This window comes from Gigantopelta aegis, chromosome 4 (genome assembly GCF_016097555.1).
Source record: "Gigantopelta aegis isolate Gae_Host chromosome 4, Gae_host_genome, whole genome shotgun sequence".
NCBI lineage: Eukaryota > Metazoa > Mollusca > Gastropoda > Neomphalida > Peltospiridae > Gigantopelta > Gigantopelta aegis.
In genome coordinates this window covers 118301948-118327456 of record NC_054702.1, presented here as the reverse complement: position 1 = coordinate 118327456, position 25509 = coordinate 118301948, and the positions used below count along the sequence as shown (strand labels likewise).

Sequence of the window (25509 nt, the reverse complement as noted above, 5' to 3'; positions counted from 1 at the left end):
TTGACAAAGAGTGGCCGAGAGATGGTCTTGGTGGTTACAGTAAAGAGAGAAGATAAAGATCTAAAAGTCTGGCCTACTCACCGGGTTGACAAAGAGTGGCTGAGAGAAGGTCTTGGTGGTTACGATGGAGGTCGAGATGCTGTGATGATTCTGGCGAGATGAAAGTTGTCGTATGGGGCTGGACGGCGCCGACCGCTGGGGACTCAGACTTCCATCGCTGTCACTGCCCGCTCCACTACTAGGCGGGGTCGGTGGCAGAACCATCGAGTCAAAACTCACTGAAACACAACCAGTAGGTAAGCTGACAATCAATAGAACAGTCACAAACACAGTACAGTGCCCTGTGTGAAGGTACAGTGTTGATAACACAACACAGCAGAGGTCTACAACACAGAACACACCTCCACAAACACAATGCCCTGGTGCTACCAGTAAATTATGATCTACTAACATTAGTGTGTACTCTTCATTTCAGGGGAGGTGTCAATCTCACCCCCCACCACCCCCCTAGACTAGTTCAAGGCTAGAGTAGGTCACATAAGCATGTCAATTTAACTGGTATCAATATTGTAATATCTTAAAGGGCTCACAGTGTTGTACTTTTCTTTATGAGACCCAGGTTTTTCTATCCTAACCAGTGCTTAACAAATCTTACATTAAAGGCCATGCTATGTGTCTGTAAGGCAAATGTGTCTAAAAATCCTTTGCCGTCAATGGAGAAATTGTAGCAGGTTTCACGTGAAGATAGTGTGTTAAAATGATGCCAGTATCAGTTCAACTATGTGCTCTTCTGGTGTCAGTAATCAAGAGATCGTGTGAGACACCAACCTTCTTGACTCGAGCTGTCATCGTAGGTGTCTGGAGGTTCCTGTTTTATTGTGATGTGTGGAATCAGCGCGTTGTCACATGGCGATGTCAGCGTGCCGGTCGATGTTACGATCATGGTTGGCTGTTGCTTGTTGAGCAGCGTCGCCGATGTTGTGGCAGTCACAGAGGTTGTCATCACATTGGTCATCAGAGGGTCAGAGTCGAGAGCTTCCTGTTTTATAGCGGTCTGACTCTCCAAGTCTTTGGGTGCGACATCACTGGCCGTGGTGCAGAAGAAATCAGTGTCAATATCTACAAAATTAAATACACATAAACACCACACATACACACTTATTTACACCACAGTATCACAGATCATAAATAAATACATACAGTTAACACCACAATTATACACATTTAACACCAAAAATACACACTAATTTACACCTCAGTATTACACAATAAATAAATACACACATTTAACGCCACAAATATACACTAATTTACACTACAATATTACACCACAAATACACACTAGGTTACACCCCAATATCAGAAATATAAACAGTTAACACCACAAATACATAGTGTAATTTACACTCCAGTCAATATTAACATCTAACATGTTTTAATAAATTACCCATTCCACACTGTTTCCTCAATAGCATTATTGAAATAGAACTTCTCCAAATTTATTATGTGAGTGCGAAAAGGGGGATTCCATCTTTGTGACAGTTTTCCTAATCCAAATCAGGGTTACTAAAGAACATACAATCACTATACAATTTTAAAATAGTAAACAGTAGTTGCCAATTGATTTTCAACTGACTAGAAATATTGCTTGTTAATCAAGAAAACAAAATGTTCCCTGTATACTATAATTATTCAACTTAAAGTGGCAAAACATATTTACTTAAATTTATTGTTAGTACATTACCTTGACATCACGTGCCATCAGTGTCATGTGTATTTGACTTTTGAGACAAGGCAAATTGACATGAGCTTATGCTATCAATACTTCAAAGTTGACTTTTGAGACAAGGTGCTTATACAATCAATATTTCAAAGTACTGTTTCACTTTTTTCACATTAATGCTGGTTTTAAAGCCGCAAATGGATTTGATTAGCTAATCAAAATTCACACTATATGCAGATTGACTTTTATTAAACATTATACATTATATTACATTACTTTATATAGCTTCCATTACAATCAGAGCAACCCATCGTACAATTATAGTAACAATCAAAACCACTATGTCAACATCACACAGCAACTTAATGCCTAATGTGAGGGGTTAACATTTAGTTAAACACTGCATATAGTGAACTTCACTTTGTGTTTGTCCAGCACAAAGATGCTTATAAAATTAGTCAGGCCTTTCTACTAAATTTATTATAATTAAATTTCCGCTACATTCATTACAAACTAACATTATCTTATTGGTCCAGTTGTAGCAAAGTGAGTTTGGGTCACCACACACACACCTTAGTCTTGAGTTTGGGTCACCACACACACACCTTAGCCTTGAGTTTGGGTCACCACACACACGCCTTAGTCTTGAGTTTGGGTCACCACACACACACCTTAGCCTTGAGTTTGGGTCACCACACACACACACACCTTAGTCTTGAGTTTGGGTCACCACACACACATATGCCTTAGCTTTGAGTTTGGGTCACCACACACACACACACCTTAGTCTTGAGTTTGGGTCACCACACACACACACACCTTAGTCTTGAGTTTGGGTCACCACACACACACACACCTTAGTCTTGAGTTTGGGTCACCACACACACACACACCTTAGTCTTGAGTTTGGGTCACCACACACACACGCCTTAGTCTTGAGTTTGGGTCACCACACACACACACATATGCCGTAGTCTTGAGTTTGGGTCACCACACACACACACACCGTAATCTTGAGTTTGGGTCACCACACACACGCCTTAGTCTTGAGTTTGGGTCATCACACACACACACACCTTAATCTTGAGTTTGGGTCACCACACACGCCTTAGTCTTGAGTTTGGGTCACCACACACACATATGCCTTAGTCGAGTTTGGGTCACCACACACACATATGCCTTAGTCTTGAGTTTGGGTCACCACACACACATATGCCTTAGTCGAGTTTGGGTCACCACACACACACACCTTAATCTTGAGTTTGGGTCACCACACACACGCTTTAGTCTTGAGTTTGGGTCATCACACACACACACACACACACCTTAATCTTGAGTTTGGGTCACCACACACGCCTTAGTCTTGAGTTTGGGTCACCACACACGCCTTAGTCTTGAGTTTGGGTCACCACACACACACACATATGCCTTAGTCTTGAGTTTGGGTCACCACGCACACACACATATGCCTTAGTCTTGAGTTTGGATCACCACACATACGCCTTAGTCTTGAGTTTGGGTCACCACACATACGCCTTAGTCTTGAGTCACCACACACACATGCCTTAGTCTTGAGTTTGGGTCACCACACACACACGCCTTAGTCTTGAGTTTGGGTCACCACACACACACACCTTAGTCTTGAGTTTGGGTCACCACACATACATACACCTTAGACTTGAGTTTGGGTCACCACACACACACGCCTTAGTCTTGAGTTTGGGTCACCACACACACACGCCTTAGTCTTGAGTTTGGGTCACCACACATACATACACCTTAGACTTGAGTTTGGGTCACCACACACACACATACCTTAGTCTTGAGTTTGGGTCACCACACACACCTTAGTCTTGAGTTTGGGTCACCACGCACACACACACCTTAGTCTTGAGTTTGGGTCACCACACACACACACACCTTAGTCTTGAGTTTGGGTCACCACACACACACGCCTTAGTCTTGAGTTTGGGTCACCACACATACATACACCTTAGACTTGAGTTTGGGTCATCACACATACACCTTAGACTTGAGCATAGGCAAATTAATAGGAGACTTTTTTCTTTTTTTTAAGGATTGTCAAAATTTTAATTCACAATTTTTTTTTATTCGCCTGTGGTCATGATTAGAGGCATTTTGGCACTGATGTGCTGTAGAAAAATTCAAATCATGGTCAACATTTACTTAACTTACTTAACAAACAAAATTAATTCAAAATAAAAAATTAACTTTTAGTGTTATTATTAGTAGGTATGTTTTAAAATTAATCATAAGGATTATCTGTTATTTCTTTTAGTGTTATTATTAGTAGGTATGTTTTAAAATTAATCATAAGGATTATCTGTTATTTCTTTTACATTCATCGGGATATGAAAAAAAACTTACCGGGTAAAACCAATTCACAGTCTGCGAATGTTTGTTTTTTGTCATACCCAATGAAACACTAAGGGCCGAATTCATGAAACCTATTTATGTCCTACTCACGTGTAACTACATACATTTACAATTGTCAAACACCTGTTTATGTCCTACTCGCGTGTAACTACGTACATTTACAATTGTCAAACACCTGTTTATTTCCTACTCATGTGTAACTACGTACATTTACAATTGTCAAACACGTTTATTTCCTACTCGCTTGTAACTACGTACATTTACAATTGTCAAACAACTGGTTATGTCCTACTCGCGTGTAACTACGTACATTTACAATTGTCAAACACCTGTTTATGTCCTACTCGCGTGTAACTACGTACATTTACAATTGTCAAACACCTGTTTATGTCCTACTCATGTGTAACTACGTACATTTACAATTGTCAAACACCTGTTTGTTTCCTACTCACGTGTAACTACATACATTTACAATTGTCAAACACCTGTTTATTTCCTACTCACTTGTAACTACGTACATTTACAATTGTCAAACACCTGTTTATGTCCTACTCGCGTGTAACTACGTACATTTACAATTGTCAAACACCTGTTTATTTCCTACTCACGTGTAACTACGTACATTTACAATTGTCAAACACCTGTTTATTTCCTACTCACTTGTAACTACGTACATTTACAATTGTCAAACACCTGTTTATGTCCTACTCGCGTGTAACTACATACATTTACAATTGTCAAACGCCTGCATCTAAGAAAAACAGGATTCAGCCTGAAATAGACATATTGATTACTTATTAACCTACAATTAAGTAACAACCTTAACAACAATTACATGTCTTACGTGAACATTTTAACATTATAATAAACAGTGCATGCAGATTGATAGTTTATATGCAAGTGTGTCAAGTGCATGGTATACTAATTTCATGACATTCACCGACAACCAATCGGACTGAACTGAACAAGTTGTCAATCGGTAGCTGTACAAAAGGTATGAGGAGAGAACATGTGTTGCCAGCACATTATCATAAACCCACCAGCTGTTTCTTCTCACATCCATACTCTCGATGTACGTAAACACCGCCACAACTCCGATATACATCGAAGGGCATAAATAATCCAAAGGGAGTTTATTTTATTACAGAAATATCATATATCGACATATTAATAACAACTAATTGAAAAAGGATATTGTTCGAATTCGGGGAGAAATTGAATAAAATGTGTTTGAAGCACCAAAAAAAACCCAATCCACACAAACTTGGTGTTTATTTCAACAAAGAGCATTATATATGAAAATCAGTTTGCATGTGTCTTCTCTTCACTCATCTCCCGACAAAAGCGACTGTGTTTTTTCTCTTTTGTTTGTCTTCAATACACCACGATTAAGTAATGCTGAAAAAAATGCTCTGTGGTTGTGTCCCCCCCCCCACCCCACCCCCACTAGATATTTGACATGCCCGACTCCTCCACTCCCACTTCAAATATCGTTCCTGCAGGCCTGTGGATACTGAAATTAGAACGAGGTCCAGAGGCCTTCATGCTCAATGAACCACTTGACTCTGAAATAGGAAATGTGAATCAGGGTGAAGCTGGCACATCTCATCAGCCGATACCGGTATCAGTATGATAAATACTGATTAACCGGCTATTGTCATGGCACATCTCATCAGCCGATACCGGTATCAGTATGATAAATATTGATTAACCGGCTATTGTCATGGCACATCTCATCAGCCGATACCGGTATCAGTATGATAAATATTGATTAACCGGCTATTGTCATGGCACATCTCATCAGCCGATACCGGTATCAGTATGATAAATATTGATTAACCGGCTATTGTCATGGCACATCTCATCAGCTGATACCGGTATCAGTATGATAAATATTGATTAACCGGCTATTGTCATGGCACATCTCATCAGCCGATACCGGTATCAGTATGATAAATATTGATTAACCGGCTATTGTCATGGCACATCTCATCAGCCGATACCGGTATCAGTATGATAAATATTGATTAACCGGCTATTGTCATCTGACACAAACTAATTACAGATAATCCAAATTAAAACGAGCATGTGTAGTTCGCAGCACGCTCCAGGTGCATGCGATGTAGCACGGTACTGATCACATTCCTATACACTCGAGACAGATTACAATATGATGCCTCCACAGATAGAAACAAAATACTGAATTTATCTGCAAAATGAGTTATTTTAGAACCAGTGTGACTCAGTGCCAGAAATAAACAAATAACTATTTGTGTAATGACATCATCACATTATTGAACTACTGGGGGTCCAACATAATTATTCTGACTTTGGGTGGAGAAGGGAAGTCACTGCTGCCACAGTGCTACTCCTACTAACAGCTGCAAGCGATCTTTTACATGTTCTTTCTCACAGACAGGACAAGACAAGTCCTTTGATTTACCAGTCACATGGCCCTGGTTTTGACAGGAAACTCCCAGAGTCCACCGAGAGTGATTGATCCAGCATCACAGGGCCACGTTTCGGCCCACTGCTAGAAGACGGAGTTAGAGAAGTGAGTGAGTGACTCAATGTTGGCGAGTCGGAGTGGTGAACTCTCTACCACTGAGTGAGTTATAAAGTGAGCGAGTGACTAACCCCCAATGTTAGTGAGTTGGAGTAGTGAGCTATCTACCACCGAGTGAGTTATAAAGTGAGCGAGTGACTAACCCCCAATATTAGTGAGTTGGAGTGGTGAGCTCTCTACCACCGAGTGAGTTATAAAGTGAGCGAGTGACTAACCCCCAATATTAGTGAGTCGGAGTGGTGAACTCTCTACCACCGAGTGAGTTATAAAGTGAGCAAGTGACTAACCCCCAATGTTGGTGAGTGAGAGTGGTGAGCTCTCTACCACTGAGTGAGTTATAAAGTGAGCAAGTGACTAACCCCCAATGTTGGTGAGTGAGAGTGGTGAGCTCTCTACCACTGAATAAGTTATAAAGTGAGTGAGTGACTAACCCTCAATGTTGGTGAGTCCGAGTGGTGAGCTGGGCGTCTGCTCGTTGAGTGAGTAGCTGTGTTCGGACTTGATGCAGGGCTGAGCGGCGTCCGTGATCATCTTGTCGTTAAGGATCGGGTCATCGAAGAACGTGTTCAGCCAGTCCGTGTCCATGTAGTTACTCTCACACACCTACAATACAAACAGTACACCTACAAATACAAATAGAACACCTACAAATACAAACAGGTACTCTCACACACCTAGAAATACAAACACTTACTCTGTACAGGTACTCTCACACACCTAGAAATACAAACACTTACTCTGTACAGGTACTCTCACACACCTACAAATACAAACACTTACTATGTACAGGTACTCTCACACACCTACAAATACTTACTCTGTACAGGTACTCTCACACACCTACAAATACAAACACTTACTCTGTACACCTACAAATACAAACACTTACTCTATACACCTACAAATACAAACACTTACTCTATACACCTACAAATACAAACAGTTACTCTCACACACCTACAAATACAAACAGTTACTCTCACACACCTACAAATACAGTTACTCTCACACACCTACAAATACAGTTACTCTCACACACCTACAAATACAAACAGTTACTCTCACACACCTACAAATACAGTTACTCTCACACACCTACAAATACAAACAGTTACTCTCACACACCTACAAATACAGTTACTCTCACACACCTACAAATACAAACAGTTACTCTATACACCTACAAATACAAACAGTTACTCTATACACCTACAAATACAAACTGTTACTCTATACACCTACAGTTACTCTATACACCTACAAATACAAACAGGTACTCTCACACACCTATAAATACAAACTGTTACTCTCTACACCTACAAATACAAACACTTACTCTCTACACCTACAAATACAAACACTTACTCTCTACTCGTACAAATACAAACAGTTACTCTATACACCTACAAATACAAACACTTACTCTATACACCTACAAATACAAACACTTACTCTATACACCTACAAATAAAAAACAGCATTCTGAGAGTACTGCTAAAGCAATACAATTCCCCTACTGGGCCCAAAACATTTTAATACATGTATCTGTATCGCCTAAGTTCAAAGGTCATAACTGAAAAAAATTGGTAACTTGTCATGAAAGTCAAACTTGATCTGTAACAGTAAGTACACAACATTTCAGCTCAATATCTCAAGGCATTCTGAAAAACAATCTGGATGGACAGACAGACAGCCAGACAGACATGAAAGCCATGTCCACCTCCAGTTGGACTGGTTGGGGACTAATAGTTATCACTCAATGCACCTCTCTGATATTTAAATAACCCATTGGTTTAAAGTTACTTATTATATTAAGTACTAACTGTATAACAGCAACAGGAAGCAGTGCTCTGGCATGAAGGTGGCTAACTAAAAAGATTCTTGTCGACCAATGTTGATATTTTAGAAGGTAGTGGTCAAGGTAGAGTACTCCGTAAAACTAGTAGTCACACGCCCATCTCGATGGTGTTGTGAACTCCCTACAACTAGTAGTCACACGCCCATCTCGATCGTGTTGTGAACTCCGTAAAACTAGTAGTCACACGCCCATCTCGATCGTGTTGTGAACTCCATAAAACTAGTAGTCACACGCCCATCTCGATCGTGTTGTGAACTCCCTACAACTAGTAGTCACACGCCCATCTCGATCGTGTTGTGAACTTCGTAAAACTAGTAGTCACACACCCATCTCGATGGTGTCATGAACTCCCTACAACTAGTAGTCACACGCCCATCTCGATGGTGTTGTGAACTCCCTACAACTAGTAGTCACACGCCCATCTCAATATTTTTTTGCTTCAAACATTTTATCTTAACCATCTACTTATACCATCTACTCTCCACAAACATTAGTCATTACATTCAATAAAAAAGTAATAATAATTAAAGAAAAAACAAAATAGAGGACTGACCACTATACAATTTGGAAACTGTTTCAACAAAATGGCTCCTAGCTGGCCACTAAAACTAGTTGCCGAACCAGACTTTTATTATGAACCTAGGGGCAGTTTAATCTGTCAGGTGCCAATTTCTACCCATGCAGATGCAATTAAATACTGCAGTATTATTGGCCAGTGTGGCTGTAAGGACATCAAAGTGGTCACTAGTCAGGCCGTAAAGGGAGACAGCGTGGTATGCCTTCACTTCACAGATGGGCAAACACTACAGTCAAAGATGATAAGGCAAACTGGACACAGAAAGAAACGTTTTATTTCATGATGCACTCAAAACATTGTAACTATAATTATATTATGGTGTCCGACATATTATTAAGGACCATTGAGATAATTAGAGAGGAAACCTGCAGCAGTTACTCCATGGGATATTCTTTTCAATTAGCAGCAAGGGATCTTTTATATGCAGCATCCCATACACAGGACAGTACATACCACGGCCCAATGGGCCCACCACAGGGATGGATCCTACACTGATTGCACATCAGGAAAATGCTTTACAAACATGCCGAGGGAATGTTTGTTACAGATGCACAAAAAGTTAAGCACAGGCTCTGGTTTGATGCCATATATAAAATTTATATTGTTAGAAGGTTTGCCTGAAGTAACAAAAGGATTTTAATGTCAGTCACCATTTTCAAGCATTATTGTAGTAATAAAGTATAAAACTAACATCACACAGAAAGGATCATAGTTGTTTCAGTATGGACATCACACAGAAAGGATCATAGTTGTTTCAGTATGGACGTGTGTTTTGTTTGTATGGATGTGTGAGATATCAACAGAAGGCAGCACGTATAATTAGCCTCTCTGTTGACTTACAGATTCCACACACAACAAACACGTCTCTCTTCTTACGACTGAAGAGGAAACATATTTCCTGCACAAACCATAGAAAGCTGGGAGTTCACAAGTAAGCACTTCCTTTGACAATTCAAGTGAATCACTTGTAGTAGTTACTATACAGTTCCACTGCGTTATTTCTCAACCAGGGCTCTACCACTGGTATATCTAACACATGGTATGTGCTGTCCTGTCAGTGTATGTATATGTTTGTATATTCAAGGACTATTTCCGGCTCACCTAGCACTATTCAAGGAGAGCGATCTCCAGCTCACCTAGCACTATTCAAGGAGAGCGATCTCTGGCTCACCTTAATTATGCTCAATGTGTTGGGGTGTTACGAAACATTCCTTTCTTTGTACTGATAGGTGATCATCAATTGATATCAACTGTACACACGTAAATCTGTGTCATATTTATTTCCGATTCATCAACTGAGACCAGTCGTCTAAACAACTAGGGCCAACTTGTTTCAGTCTGTAATGTACATCAAGCTGACAGCGAGGATACAGACTGTTGATATTTATTTATGCAGGTATTAATAGTGTTCCTCCAGGGACACTGCCCAGCACCATGGCATGCTGCTTTTGTTAGCAGAGATAACACACTGTGTAATAAAGCAGTCACACAGACAACTAGGGTAATGGTGTGTCTACCTGCTTTACCTGGTCACAATACAACACCAACATAATGTATTGCTACACTGTTACACCCATTTCAACAGTCCTGTGGACATGTTTAATACATTAGTTACACAGATACTACACTGTAAACCAAATTACACTGTCATGCATGGCCAGATGAAAATCATCAGATTTGAAACACACAATTTCAAAAGGTGAAAATCACCACAGACACATGGTGTCCAACTAACCTACAGGCACAGTTGTAGTAATCGATGTGTTTGTACTTTGATCATCATCAGGTAAACACTACAAACTGGATTACACAGCTCACTCTGGTAATAATTTAGTTAACCCATTTTTGAAATATGTACAGTGTTTCTTTGAACTTGCTTAAAAAAGAGCTAATTTAGCAACATTTCATTAGCCAACAACTAACTGTTGTAACGACTCTGTTTAAAAATTAGCAACTGGCTAATTTGGCAATGGACAGGGAGAGCGCTGGGATTGTAACTAGTACTTTCTTCATACAGATAATCATCAAATACGACAGACAGGACTGTACTTTCTTCATACAGATAACCATCAAATACGACAGACAGGACTGTACTTTCTTCATACAGATAATCATCAAATACCACAGACAGGACTGTACTTCCTTCATACAGATAATCATCAAATACCACAGACAGTACTGTACTTCCTTCATACAGATAATCATCAAATACCACAGACAGGACTGTACTTCATACTCATCATACAGATAATCATCAAATACCACAGACAGGACTGTACTTTTCATACAGATAATCATCAAATACCACAGACAGGACTGTACTTTCTTCATACATATAATCATCAAATACCACAGACAGGACTGTACTTCTTCATACAGATAGATAATCATCAAATACCACAGACAGGACTGTACTTTCTTCATACATATAATCATCAAATACCACAGACAGGACTGTACTTTCTTCATACAGATAATCATCAAATACCACAGACAGGACTGTACTTTCTTCATACAGATAATCATCAAATACCACAGACAGGACTGTACTTTCTTCATACAGATAATCATCAAATACCACAGACAGGACTGTACTTTCTTCATACAGATAATCATCAAATACCACAGACAGGACTGTACTTTCTTCATACATATAATCATCAAATACCACAGACAGGACTGTACTTCTTCATACAGATAGATAATCATCAAATACCACAGACAGGACTGTACTTTCTTCATACATATAATCATCAAATACGACAGACAGGACTGTACTTTCTTCATACAGATAATCATCAAATATGACACAGGACTGTACTTTCTTCATACAGATAATGATCAAATACCACAGACAGGACTGTACTTTCTTGATACAGATAGATAATCATCAAATACCACAGAGAGGACTGTACTTTCTTCATACATATAATCATCAAATACCACAGACAGGACTACTTCCTTCATACAGATAATCATCAAATACCACAGACAGGACTGTACTTTCTTCATACAGATAGATAATCATCAAATACCACAGACAGGACTGTACTTTCTTCATACAGATAGATAATCATCAAATACCACAGACAGGACTGTACTTTCTTCATACAGATAATCATCAAATACGACAGACAGGGCTGTGCTTTCTTCAAACAGATAATCATCAAATACCACAGACAGGACTGTGCTTTCTTCATACAGATAGATAATCATCAAATACGACAGACAGGACTGTACTTTCTTCATACAGATAATCATCAAATACCACAGACAGGACTGTACTTTCTTCATGCAGATAATCATCAAATACCACAGACAGGACTGTACTTTCTTCATACAGATAATCATCAAATACCACAGACAGGACTGTACTTTCTTCATACATATAATCATCAAATACGACAGACAGGACTGTACTTTCTTCATACAAATAATCATCAAATATGACACAGGACTGTACTTTCTTCATACAGATAATCATCAAATACCACAGACAGGACTGTACTTTCTTCATACAGATAGATAATCATCAAATACCACAGACAGGACTGTACTTTCTTCATACATATAATCATCAAATACCACAGACAGGACTGTACTTCTTCATACAGATAGATAATCATCAAATACCACAGACAGGACTACTTTCTTCATACATATAATCATCAAATACCACAGACAGGACTGTACTTCTTCATACAGATAGATAATCATCAAATACCACAGACAGGACTGTACTTTCTTCATACATATAATCATCAAATACCACAGACAGGACTGTACTTTCTTCATACAGATAATCATCAAATATGACACAGGACTGTACTTTCTTCATACAGATAATCATCAAATACCACAGACAGGACTGTACTTTCTTCATACAGATAGATAATCATCAAATACCACAGACAGGACTGTACTTTCTTCATACATATAATCATCAAATACCACAGACAGGACTACTTTCTTCATACATATAATCATCAAATACCACAGACAGGACTGTACTTCTTCATACAGATAGATAATCATCAAATACCACAGACAGGACTACTTTCTTCATACATATAATCATCAAATACCACAGACAGGACTGTACTTTCTTCATACAGATAGATAATCATCAAATACCACAGACAGGACTGTACTTTCTTCATACAGATAGATAATCATCAAATACGACAGACAGGACTGTACTTTCTTCATACAGATAATCATCAAATACGACAGACAGGACTGTACTTTCTTCAAACAGATAATCATCAAATACCACAGACAGGACTGTACTTTCTTCATACAGATAGATAATCATCAAATACGACAGACAGGACTGTACTTTCTTCATACAGATAATCATCAAATACCACAGACAGGACTGTACTTCCTTCATACAGATAATCATCAAATACCACAGACAGGACTGTACTTTCTTCATACAGATAATCATCAAATACCACAGACAGGACTGTACTTTCTTCATACAGATAATCATCAAATACCACAGACAGGACTGTACTTTCTTCATACAGATAATCATCAAATACCACAGACAGGACTGTACTTTCTTCATACAGATAATCATCAAATACGACAGACAGGACTGTACTTTCTTCATACAGATAATCATCAAATACCACAGACAGGACTGTACTTTCTTCATACAGATAATCATCAAATACCACAGACAGGACGGTACTTTCTTCATACATATAATCATCAAATACGACAGACAGGACTGTACTTTCTTCATACAGATAATCATCAAATATGACACAGGACTGTACTTTCTTCATACAGATAATCATCAAATACGACAGACAGGACTGTACTTTCTTCATACAGATAGATAATCATCAAATACCACAGACAGGACTGTACTTTCTTCATACATATAATCATCAAATACCACAGACAGGACTACTTTCTTCATACATATAATCATCAAATACCACAGACAGGACTGTACTTCTTCATACAGATAACCATCAAATACAACAGACAGGACTGTACTTTCTTCATACAGATAGATAATCATCAAATATGACAGACAGGACTGTACTTTCTTCATACAGATAATCATCAAATACCACAGACAGGACTGTACTTCTTCATACAGATAACGATCAAATACAACAGACAGGACTGTACTTTCTTCAAACAGATAACCATCAAATACAACAGACAGGACTGTACTTCTTCATACAGATAACGATCAAATACAACAGACAGGACTGTACTTTCTTCATACAGATAACCATCAAATACAACAGACAGGACTGTACTTTCTTCATACAGATAGATAATCATCAAATACCACAGACAGGACTGTACTTTCTTCATACAGATAGATAACCATCAAATACGACAGACAGGACTGTACTTTCTTCATACAGATAATCATCAAATACGACAGACAGGACTGTACTTTCTTCAAACAGATAATCATCAAATACCACAGACAGGACTGTACTTTCTTCATACAGATAGATAATCATCAAATACGACAGACAGGACTGTACTTTCTTCATACAGATAATCATCAAATACCACAGACAGGACTGTACTTCCTTCATACAGATAATCATCAAATACCACAGACAGGACTGTACTTTCTTCATACAGATAGATAATCATCAAATACGACAGACAGGACTGTACTTTCTTCATACAGATAATCATCAAATACGACAGACAGGACTGTACTTTCTTCAAACAGATAATCATCAAATACCACAGACAGGACTGTACTTTCTTCATACAGATAGATAATCATCAAATACGACAGACAGGACTGTACTTTCTTCATACAGATAATCATCAAATACCACAGACAGGACTGTACTTCCTTCATACAGATAATCATCAAATACCACAGACAGGACTGTACTTCCTTCATACAGATAATCATCAAATACCACAGACAGGACTGTACTTTCTTCATACAGATAATCATCAAATACCACAGACAGGACTGTACTTTCTTCATACAGATAATCATCAAATACCACAGACAGGACGGTACTTTCTTCATACATATAATCATCAAATACGACAGACAGGACTGTACTTTCTTCATACAGATAATCATCAAATATGACACAGGACTGTACTTTCTTCATACAGATAATCATCAAATACCACAGACAGGACTGTACTTTCTTCATACAGATAGATAATCATCAAATACCACAGACAGGACTGTACTTTCTTCATACATATAATCATCAAATACCACAGACAGGACTACTTTCTTCATACATATATCATCATCAAATCAAATACCACAGACAGGACTGTACTTCTTCATACAGATAACCATCAAATACAACAGACAGGACTGTACTTTCTTCATACAGATAGATAATCATCAAATACGACAGACAGGACTGTACTTTCTTCATACAGATAATCATCAAATACCACAGACAGGACTGTACTTCTTCATACAGATAACGATCAAATACAACAGACAGGACTGTACTTCTTCATACAGATAACCATCAAATACAACAGACAGGACTGTACTTTCTTCATACAGATAACCATCAAATACCACAGACAGGACTGTACTTCTTCATACATATAACCATCAAATACGACAGACAGGACTGTACTTTCTTCATACAGATAATCATCAAATACCACAGACAGGACTGTACTTCTTCATACATATAACCATCAAATACAACAGACAGGACTGTAGTGTCTTGACTGTATTCCAAACAAGTTTGATCAATTGGGGCGGGGGGGGGGGGGGGAGAGGGGGGTTAGTTCAGTGGAGGAGAGCTTACCCGAGGATTGATCATTTTAGGTGACCTGTCACAAGTTTTGTTTTCATCTTAAACACTGCCTCGAGGCAACAGTGACTTCCTCTCTCTAGTAACAAAGATGTCAAATGTTAGACACCAAACAGAAGTAGTTTACAACGTGTGTTGAAGTGCCATTAAACAGGCATTCCATTTCTTAACCTGCACTAATGCTACACATTACTCATGTCTGCTTTATCAACAACACTGCATGACGTCGTACTACTCGATTCATTAATTACTTTACTACACAGTAGCCGACATTGGTTCATTAATATTCACGACATCTTGTGACCTTACTTGTAGTGATTGGTGGAAAACATCTAAATAAAACATGCTTCATATTTAGGAGGCCATTTTCGCACTGTCTCACCTAACTCGGCACGAATGTCATAGGATCAGATACAATGAAAAACAGCCAAACTGTTCAAAGCGCTCACCAACTCGATTTGGTGAAATCTGCTGATCATAATTTGTAAAATCTATTTGCACCCCATCACCCAAACTCAATTTGGTAAAATATGTTTGCAAGCGCTCACCCCCCCCCCCCCCCCAACTCAATTTGGTAAAATACGTTTGCAAGTGCTCATCCCCCCGGCCCCCCAACTCAATTTGGTAAAATCTGTTTGCAAGTGCTCACCAGCCTAAACATAACCGAGCACTTACCATCCTTTATCACAATGTGGTAAACTCGGTTTATGAGCACTCACTCATCTGAACACAGTGTGCAGTGAAATCGGTTAGCGCTCAAACTTCTAAACATGCTTTGTTAAAGCTTGGTGAAAAATGCAAGTGCTCACACTCATGAACACAATTTGGTGGAAAATGCAAGTGCTCACACTCATGAACACAATTTGGTGGGAAATGCAAGTGCTCACACTCATGAACACAATTTGGTGGGAAATGCAAGTGCTCACACTCATGAACACAATTTGGTGAAAAATGCAAGTGCTCACACTCATGAACACAATTTGGTGAAAAATGCAAGTGCTCACACTCATGAACACAATTTGGTGAAAACTATTCCTACTGTAAAATGTTGGGAGGGGCCAATTTATAGACTAATGCCTGTTGGGCAATCCCCAGACCACTACTGTTTTTGAACGGCAATAAATATTGTTTGAACCAACTTTGTAAAAAAACGCATGTGACAAGTGTGTATGTGCCATGACTAGACTCAGTCTGTGAAGATCACACCTACTGAACTAGTTATGTTATAAACCCTGAATCACTTCCCAGGCTGCCTACTGAACTGTGCAAACTGCACCTGATTGTAATCACTGACATTAGTGCAAGTCACAAAACCACACACACTGTACTTGATTTATTCTCCACCCAGTAAACCAACACACCCAACAGAATGGAACTCAAAGAACACTTAATGGATAGATCTAGGATTTCAAATGATTAGTATTTTGAAAGAAAACCTTAATTTATTTATGATGCTTTCAAATGATGTGTATTAAATTATTATGAAAGAAAACCTTTATGTGTCTATGGTGACTTCAGATGATGTGTACTTTGAAAGGAAACCTTTATGTGTCTATGGTGACTTCAGATGATGTGTACTTTGAAAGAAAACCTTTATGTGTCTATGGTGACTTCAGATGATGTGTACTTTGAAAGGAAACCTTTATGTGTCTATGGTGACTTCAGATGATGTGTATTTTGAAAGAAAACATTAGAAATGTGTCTATGATTTCCAGTGCTGTGTTAATCACAGCCTGTATTTTGAAAGCTGGCCCACTCACAATCAGCTGTACATGGGTTTCAGGCAGTCAGTTTAGTGACAGTATGACAGTGTTTGTACAATCAGCTGTACCGTGGTTTCAGGCAGTCAGGTTAGTGACAGTATGACAGTGTTTGTACAATCAGCTGTACATGGGTTTCAGGCTGTCAGGTTAGTGACAGTGTTTGTACAATCAGCTGTACATGGGCTTCAGGCTGTCAGGTTAATGACAGTATGACAGTGTTTGTACAATCAGCTGTACATGGGTTTCAGGCTGTCGGGTTAGTGACAGTGTTTGTACAATCAGCTGTACATGGGTTTCAGGCTGTCAGGTTAGTGACAGTGTGACAGTGTTTGTACAATCAGCTGTACATGGGTTTCAGGCTGTCAGGTTAGTGACAGTCTGACAGTGTTTGTACAATCAGCTGTACATGGGTTTCAGGCTGTCAGGTTAGTGACAGTGTTTGTACAATCAGCTGTACATGGGCTTCAGGCTGTCAGGTTAGTGACAGTATGACAGTGTTTGTACAATCAGCTGTACATGGGTTTCAGGCTGTCAGGTTAGTGACAATGTTTGTACAATCAGCTGTACATGGGTTTCAGGCTGTCAGGTTAGTGACAGTGTGACAGTGTTTGTACAATCAGCTGTACATGGGTTTCAGGGTGTCAGGTTAGTGACAGTGTTTGTACAATCAGCTGTACATGGGTTTCAGGGTGTCAGGTTAAGGACAGTGTTTGTACAATCAGCTGTACATGGGTTTCAGGCTGTCAGGTTAGTGACAGTGTTTGTACAATCAGCTGTACATGGGTTTCAGGCTGTCAGGTTAGTGACAATGTTTGTACAATCAGCTGTACATGGGTTTCAGGTTGTCAGGTTAATGACAGTATGACAGTGTTTGTACAATTAGCTGTACATGGGTTTCAGGCTGTCAGGTTATAGTGAAAGTGTTTGTACAATCAGCTGTACAGTGGTTTCAGGCTGTCAGGTTAGTGGCAGTGTGACAGTGTACAATATCAGCTGTACATGGGTTTCAGGCTGTCAGGTTAGTGACAGTGTTTGTACAATCAGCTGTACATGGGTTTCAGGCTGTCAGGTTAGTGACAGTGTTTGTACAATCAGCTGTACATGGGTTTCAGGCAGTCAGATTAGTGACAGTGTGACAGTGTTTGTACAATCAGCTGTACAGTGGTTTTAGGCTGTCAGGTTAGTGACAGAGTGACAGTGTGTATATGTTTTCCAGTTGAGGACCACACACTGCTGGTCTGATAAAATCGACACATTCAGAAATATTGATGATGTCACTAGGTACCGAAGTCCATGCAGCAGAAGAAGAGTGTGAAACGTGTCATACTCAACGACAACAAATGTAGAACAGCCGAAACAATAACACTGAATGACCAGAACAACCGAAACAATAACACTGAACGACCAGAACAGCCGAAACAATAACACTGAACGACCAGAACAACCGAAACAATAACACTGAACGACCAGAACAGCCGAAACAATAACACTGAACGACCAGAACAGCCGATACAATAACACTGAACGACCAGAACAGCCGAAACAATAACACTGAACGACCAGAACAGCCGAAACAATAACACTGAACCACCAGAACAGCCGAAACAATAACACTGAACAACCAGAACAGCCGAAACAATAACACAGAACGACCAGAACAGCCGAAACAATAACACAGAATGACCAGAACAACCGAAACAATAACACTGAACCACCAGAACAACCAAACCAATAACACTGAACGACTAAAACGACCAACCAAAAACAATAATACTGTATCACCAAAACGGTGACCAACCAAAAACATTAATACTCTATCACCAAATCAGTGACCAACCAAAAACAATAATACTCTATCACCAAAAGGGTGACCAACCAAAAACATTAATACTCTATCACCAAGACGGTGACCAACCAAAAACATTAATACTGGATCACCAAAACGGTGACCAACCAAAAACATTAATACTGGATCACCAAAACGGTGACCAACCAAAAACATTAATACTCTATGACCAAAATGGTGACCAACCAAACAATAAGGGAGCCATCAATTTTGTTTAAAGGGAGCCATCATTCTCGTTTAAAGGGAGCCATCACTATCATTTAAAGGGAGCCATCACTATCATTTAAAGGGAGCCATTAATCTAGTTTAAAGGGAGCCCATACGAAATAAATCTGTCTCCCATCCCTAGCTATGCAAGACAGACCCATTCCATGTCAGCCCATACGGAATAAATCTGTCTCCCATCCCTAGCTATGCAAGACAGACCCATTCCATGACTACAGCCCATACGGAATAAATCTGTCTCCCATCCCTAGCTATGCAAGGCAGACCCATTCCATTACTACAGCCCATACGGAATACATCTGTCTCCCATCCCTAGCGATGCACGACAGACCCATTCCATGACTACAGCCCATACAGAATAAATCTGTCTCCCATCCCTAGCTATGCAAGACAGACCCATTCTATGACTACAGCCCATACGGAATAAATCTGTCTCCCATCCCTAGCTATGCAAGACAGACCCATTCCATGTCACCCCATACGGAATAAATGTCACCCATCCCTAGCTATGCAAGACAGACCCATTCCATGTCAGCCCATATGGAATAAATCTGTCTCCCATCCCTAGCTATGCAAGACAGACCCATTCCATGTCAGCCCATACGGAATAAATCTGTCTCCCATCCCTAGCTATGCAAGACAGACCCATTCCATGTCACCCCATACGGAATAAATCTGTCACCCATCCCTAGCTATGCAAGACAGACCCATTCCATGTCAGCCCATATGGAATAAATCTGTTTCCCATTCCTAGCCATGCAAGACAGACCCATTCCATGTCACCCCATATGGAATAAATCTGTCTCCCATCCCTAGCTATGCAAGACAGACCCATTCCATGTCAGCCCATACAGAATAAATCTGTCACCCATCCCTAGCTATGCAAGACAGACCCATTCCATGTCAGCCCATATGGAATAAATCTGTCACCCATCCCTAGCTATGCAAGACAGACCCATTCCATGTCACCCAATATGGAATAAATCTGTCTCCCATCCCTAGCTATGCAAGACAGACCCATTCCATGTCAGCCCATACGGAATAAATCTGTCACCCATCCCTAGCTATGCAAGACAGACCCATTCCATGTCAGCCCATATGGAATAAATCTGTTTTCCATTCCTAGCCATGCAAGACAGACCCATTCCATGTCACCCCATACGGAATAAATCTGTCTCCCATCCCTAGCTATGCAAGACAGACCCATTCCATGTCACCCCATACGGAATAAATCTGTCTCCCATCCCTAGCTATGCAAGACAGACCCATTCCATGTCACCCAATATGGAATAAATCTGTCTCCCATCCCTAGCTATGCAAGACAGACCCATTCCATGTCACCCCATACGGAATAAATCTGTCACCCATCCCTAGCTATGCAAGACAGACCCATTCCATGTCACCCCATACGGAATAAATCTGTCACCCATCCCTAGCTATGCAAGACAGACCCATTCCATGTCAGCCCATATGGAATAAATCTGTTTCCCATTCCTAGCCATGCAAGACAGACCCATTCCATGTCAGCCCATACAGAATAAATCTGTCACCCATCCCTAGCTATGCAAGACAGACCCATTCCATGTCAGCCCATACGGAATAAATCTGTCACCCATCCCTAGCTATGCAAGACAGACCCATTCCATGTCAGCCCATACGGAATAAATCTGTTTCCCATTCCTAGCCATGCAAGACAGACCCATTCCATGTCACCCCATATGGAATAAATCTGTCTCCCATCCCTAGCTATGCAAGACAGACCCATTCCATGTCAGCCCATACAGAATAAATCTGTCACCCATCCCTAGCTATGCAAGACAGACCCATTCCATGTCAGCCCATATGGAATAAATCTGTCACCCATCCCTAGCTATGCAAGACAGACCCATTCCATGTCACCCAATATGGAATAAATCTGTCTCCCATCCCTAGCTATGCAAGACAGACCCATTCCATGTCAGCCCATACGGAATAAATCTGTCACCCATCCCTAGCTATGCAAGACAGACCCATTCCATGTCAGCCCATATGGAATAAATCTGTTTTCCATTCCTAGCCATGCAAGACAGACCCATTCCATGTCACCCCATACGGAATAAATCTGTCTCCCATCCCTAGCTATGCAAGACAGACCCATTCCATGTCACCCCATACGGAATAAATCTGTCTCCCATCCCTAGCTATGCAAGACAGACCCATTCCATGTCACCCAATATGGAATAAATCTGTCTCCCATCCCTAGCTATGCAAGACAGACCCATTCCATGTCACCCCATACGGAATAAATCTGTCACCCATCCCTAGCTATGCAAGACAGACCCATTCCATGTCACCCCATACGGAATAAATCTGTCACCCATCCCTAGCTATGCAAGACAGACCCATTCCATGTCAGCCCATATGGAATAAATCTGTTTCCCATTCCTAGCCATGCAAGACAGACCCATTCCATGTCAGCCCATACAGAATAAATCTGTCACCCATCCCTAGCTATGCAAGACAGACCCATTCCATGTCAGCCCATACGGAATAAATCTGTCTCCCATCCCTAGCTATGCAAGACAGACCCATTCCATGTCAGCCCATACGGAATAAATCTGTCTCCCATCCCTAGCTATGCAAGACAGACCCATTCCATGTCACCCAATATGGAATATAAATCTGTCTCCCATCCCTAGCTATGCAAGACAGACCCATTCCATGTCACCCCATATGGAATAAATCTGTCTCCCATCCCTAGCTATGCAAGACAGACACATTCCATGACTACAGCCCATACGGAATAAATCTGTCTCCCATCCCTAGCTATGCAAGACAGACCCATTCCATGTCAGCCCATACGGAATAAATCTGTCTCCCATCCCTAGCTATGCAAGACAGACCCATTCCATATCAGCCCATACAGAATAAATCAGCCATGGGCTATGACGTCATTGAATTTAACATGGGGAATATTACGGCATTGGTAATATATGACGTGATATTAATGTGGGTTGGTTACTTTTAGATCAATATTTTGTTAGTAAAACCTTAATTATAAAAGCTATCTTCTTAATTTGTAGTGTGAAACAGATGTGGCAAATATGATAGTGTAGTTTATTTATGATAACATGGTCAAATAAAGAAGTTACTTTTTCAGCCATCTTTATTTGTTCATGTAAAATAATGGTTTATTTATTGACAAGCCCCATCCTGGGTCAAATTTTCCACTACCTAGGGTATACTTTTTGTATCCCACATGACCACATACAATGGAGTCTATTAATCTTAAATTCTCTCCATATCAAAATGTGGACAACAATGAATCAGTCCCTTCATTGTTGGCACCGCAAGGGCTGTCTAATCAATAAATAATGGCCTTAATACCATTAACAGCCATGTTTGTACAATCACTGCTGTCTTCAAGAACAAACTAAACAAGAAAAGTGGTTCAAACAGCTGTTTTCAGTTTGAGGCCACTGCATGTAAAATGAATATTGCAGACTTTGGAATGTGAAACTTTCACCCTGCTCTGAGACAAGAGTTAGAGTGAAACCAAACACGGGCCAGACTGGCAGCACAAAACACAGTTCCCACAGAACACAGATGTGGCTGTCTCCAGGGCTGCTCAACATTCTCACCATAGCAACAAGTGTTGCCATATTTCTGTTGGAAAAACAAGCAGCAATTTCAAATGTTTGTTTTCTTGTATAAAAATCGATCATCATTTCATAATCTAATTACCTGATTACAGATCGGGTTAAAAATAGACATATCACATTTACTACATACAGTAAATAGGTTTGGTGTGACAAGACAGTGCATTAAATGTTTACCAGTGCAGGAAAATAACTGTATTATTAATACAGGAGACAGCTTGTCACATTGTCCATTCTTCACAGCTACTGTTAAAAGTAGATGCTAATTGGGCCTAGTTCACAACAATGTGTGGTGTGTGGAAATGTTGTCAAGTGTGTATCCACTTGGTCATGTACAAGGAACTGTCACTTCACAAAAGCATGTTAGAAACTTACAAACTGTCATAGGGAAAATGGTTTACTGGCCGTCAAGGATAAAAAATAAACAGTTTTCACTAGTCCACCAGACAAATCTAGTTGTCCATCAATATTTTCACTTATATTTCTTTTATTAAAGTTTAAGGATGCTGTTTTCGATTGCTGAAAATTAAACTGCATTGAACATTTTCACTTGTCCAATAGACAACCACCGAGGTACATTGTGCTTGTCTGAGCAGATTTTCTCTGGTCAGGACAAACAGACAAGTGCTTATTTCTAATGCTGATCTAATGTTGGGATCTGTTCATTTCTGTGCCATTCCGAAATTTAAGTAAAAACCAAGTAAAAGTATTTCTTTAGAAAATACAGAATTTTGTTTACCAATACTGCATTGGAACAGACCTACCGGCCTCGGTGGCGTCGTGGCAGGCCATCGGTCTACAGGCTGGTAGGTACTGGGTTCGGATCCCAGTCGAGGCATGGGATTTTTAATCCAGATACCGACTCCAAACCCTGAGTGAGTGCTCCGCAAGGCTCAATGGGTAGGTGTAAACCACTTGCACCGACCAGTGATCCATAACTGGTTCAACAAAGGCCATGGTTTGTGCTATCCTGCCTGTGGGAAGCGCAAATAAAAGATCCCTTGCTGTCTGTCGTAAAAAGAGTAGCCTATGTGGCGACAGCTGGTTTCCTCTAAAAACAGTGTCAGAATGACCATATGTTTGACGTCCAATAGCCGATGATAAGATAAAAAATCAATGTGCTCTAGTGGCGTCGTTAAATAAAACAAACTTTACTTTTTGGAACAGACCTAATTAGCAATACACACTGCTTCCAGGTCTTGACATGTGTTGTCACTTGTCCCAAACCCACTGGCCTCGGTGGTGTCGTGGTAGGCCATCGGTCTACAGGCTGGTAGGTACTGGGTTCGGATCCCAGTCGAGGCATGGGATTTTTAATCCAGATACTGACTCCAAACCCTGAGTGAGTACTCCGCAAGGCTCAATGGGTAGGTGTAAACCACTTGCACCAACCAGTGATCCATAACTGGTTCAACAAAGGACATGGTTTGTGCTATCCTGCCTGTGGGAAGCACAAATAAAAGATCCCTTGCTGCTAATCGGAAGAGTAGCCCATATAGTGGCGACAGCGGGTTTCCTCTCAAAATCTGTGTGGTCCTTAACCATATGTCTGACGCCATATAACCGTAAATAAAACGTGTTGAGTGCGTCGTTAAATAAAACACTTCTTTCTTTTGTCTCAAACCCACTACACTGCGATCAGGTTAGGATTTGTTCTTTATATAATTAAGATACTTAACAGCTAAGTAGGAAACATTTGACCTACATTGGTTTCACAACACATTCACAGAAGTGGGTCAGACATCGAGTACGACACTAATTAACCTACAATAATAAATGTGTTTGTAAACATGTCACTTATTACATGAAATTGAAGTGACAAGCAACTAATTACATGAAGTGTTCTTAAATATTCACTATTCATATAATCAAATATTAACAAAAACTTCACAATACATGTCAAAATGTTTTTAAAACAACAATAACTAAACAATCATTTGTATTAAAATATATTTTTTAAGAATGTTTAAGAAGTGGTTTAACAGCCTGGTTGAGAGGTATCAAGAAGTGTGTAGATGTCTCAAACTTGCGGTAGAGGAAACGTCCGACTGGTGACACTGTGGGCGTGTGAGCGGACCTGCTGTTAGGAATGTTAAATAAATACCACTAAGACTGG

At 40.0% G+C, this 25509-nt stretch overlaps 1 protein-coding gene across 1 annotated transcript in view; it reads right to left on the bottom strand.

Annotated features, from left to right (window-relative positions):
* LOC121371906 (cyclic AMP-responsive element-binding protein 3-like protein 1) overlaps positions 1 to 25509 on the bottom strand; it is a 47444-nt gene that overhangs the window by 12548 nt on the left and 9387 nt on the right. The window contains exons 2-4 of the mRNA XM_041498147.1: positions 7118 to 7289; positions 829 to 1119; positions 82 to 278 (exon numbers count right to left, since the gene is read on the bottom strand). Of these exons, the coding sequence (XP_041354081.1) occupies positions 82 to 278; positions 829 to 1119; positions 7118 to 7289 (660 nt within the window). The remainder of the gene's footprint in view (positions 1 to 81; positions 279 to 828; positions 1120 to 7117; positions 7290 to 25509) is intronic.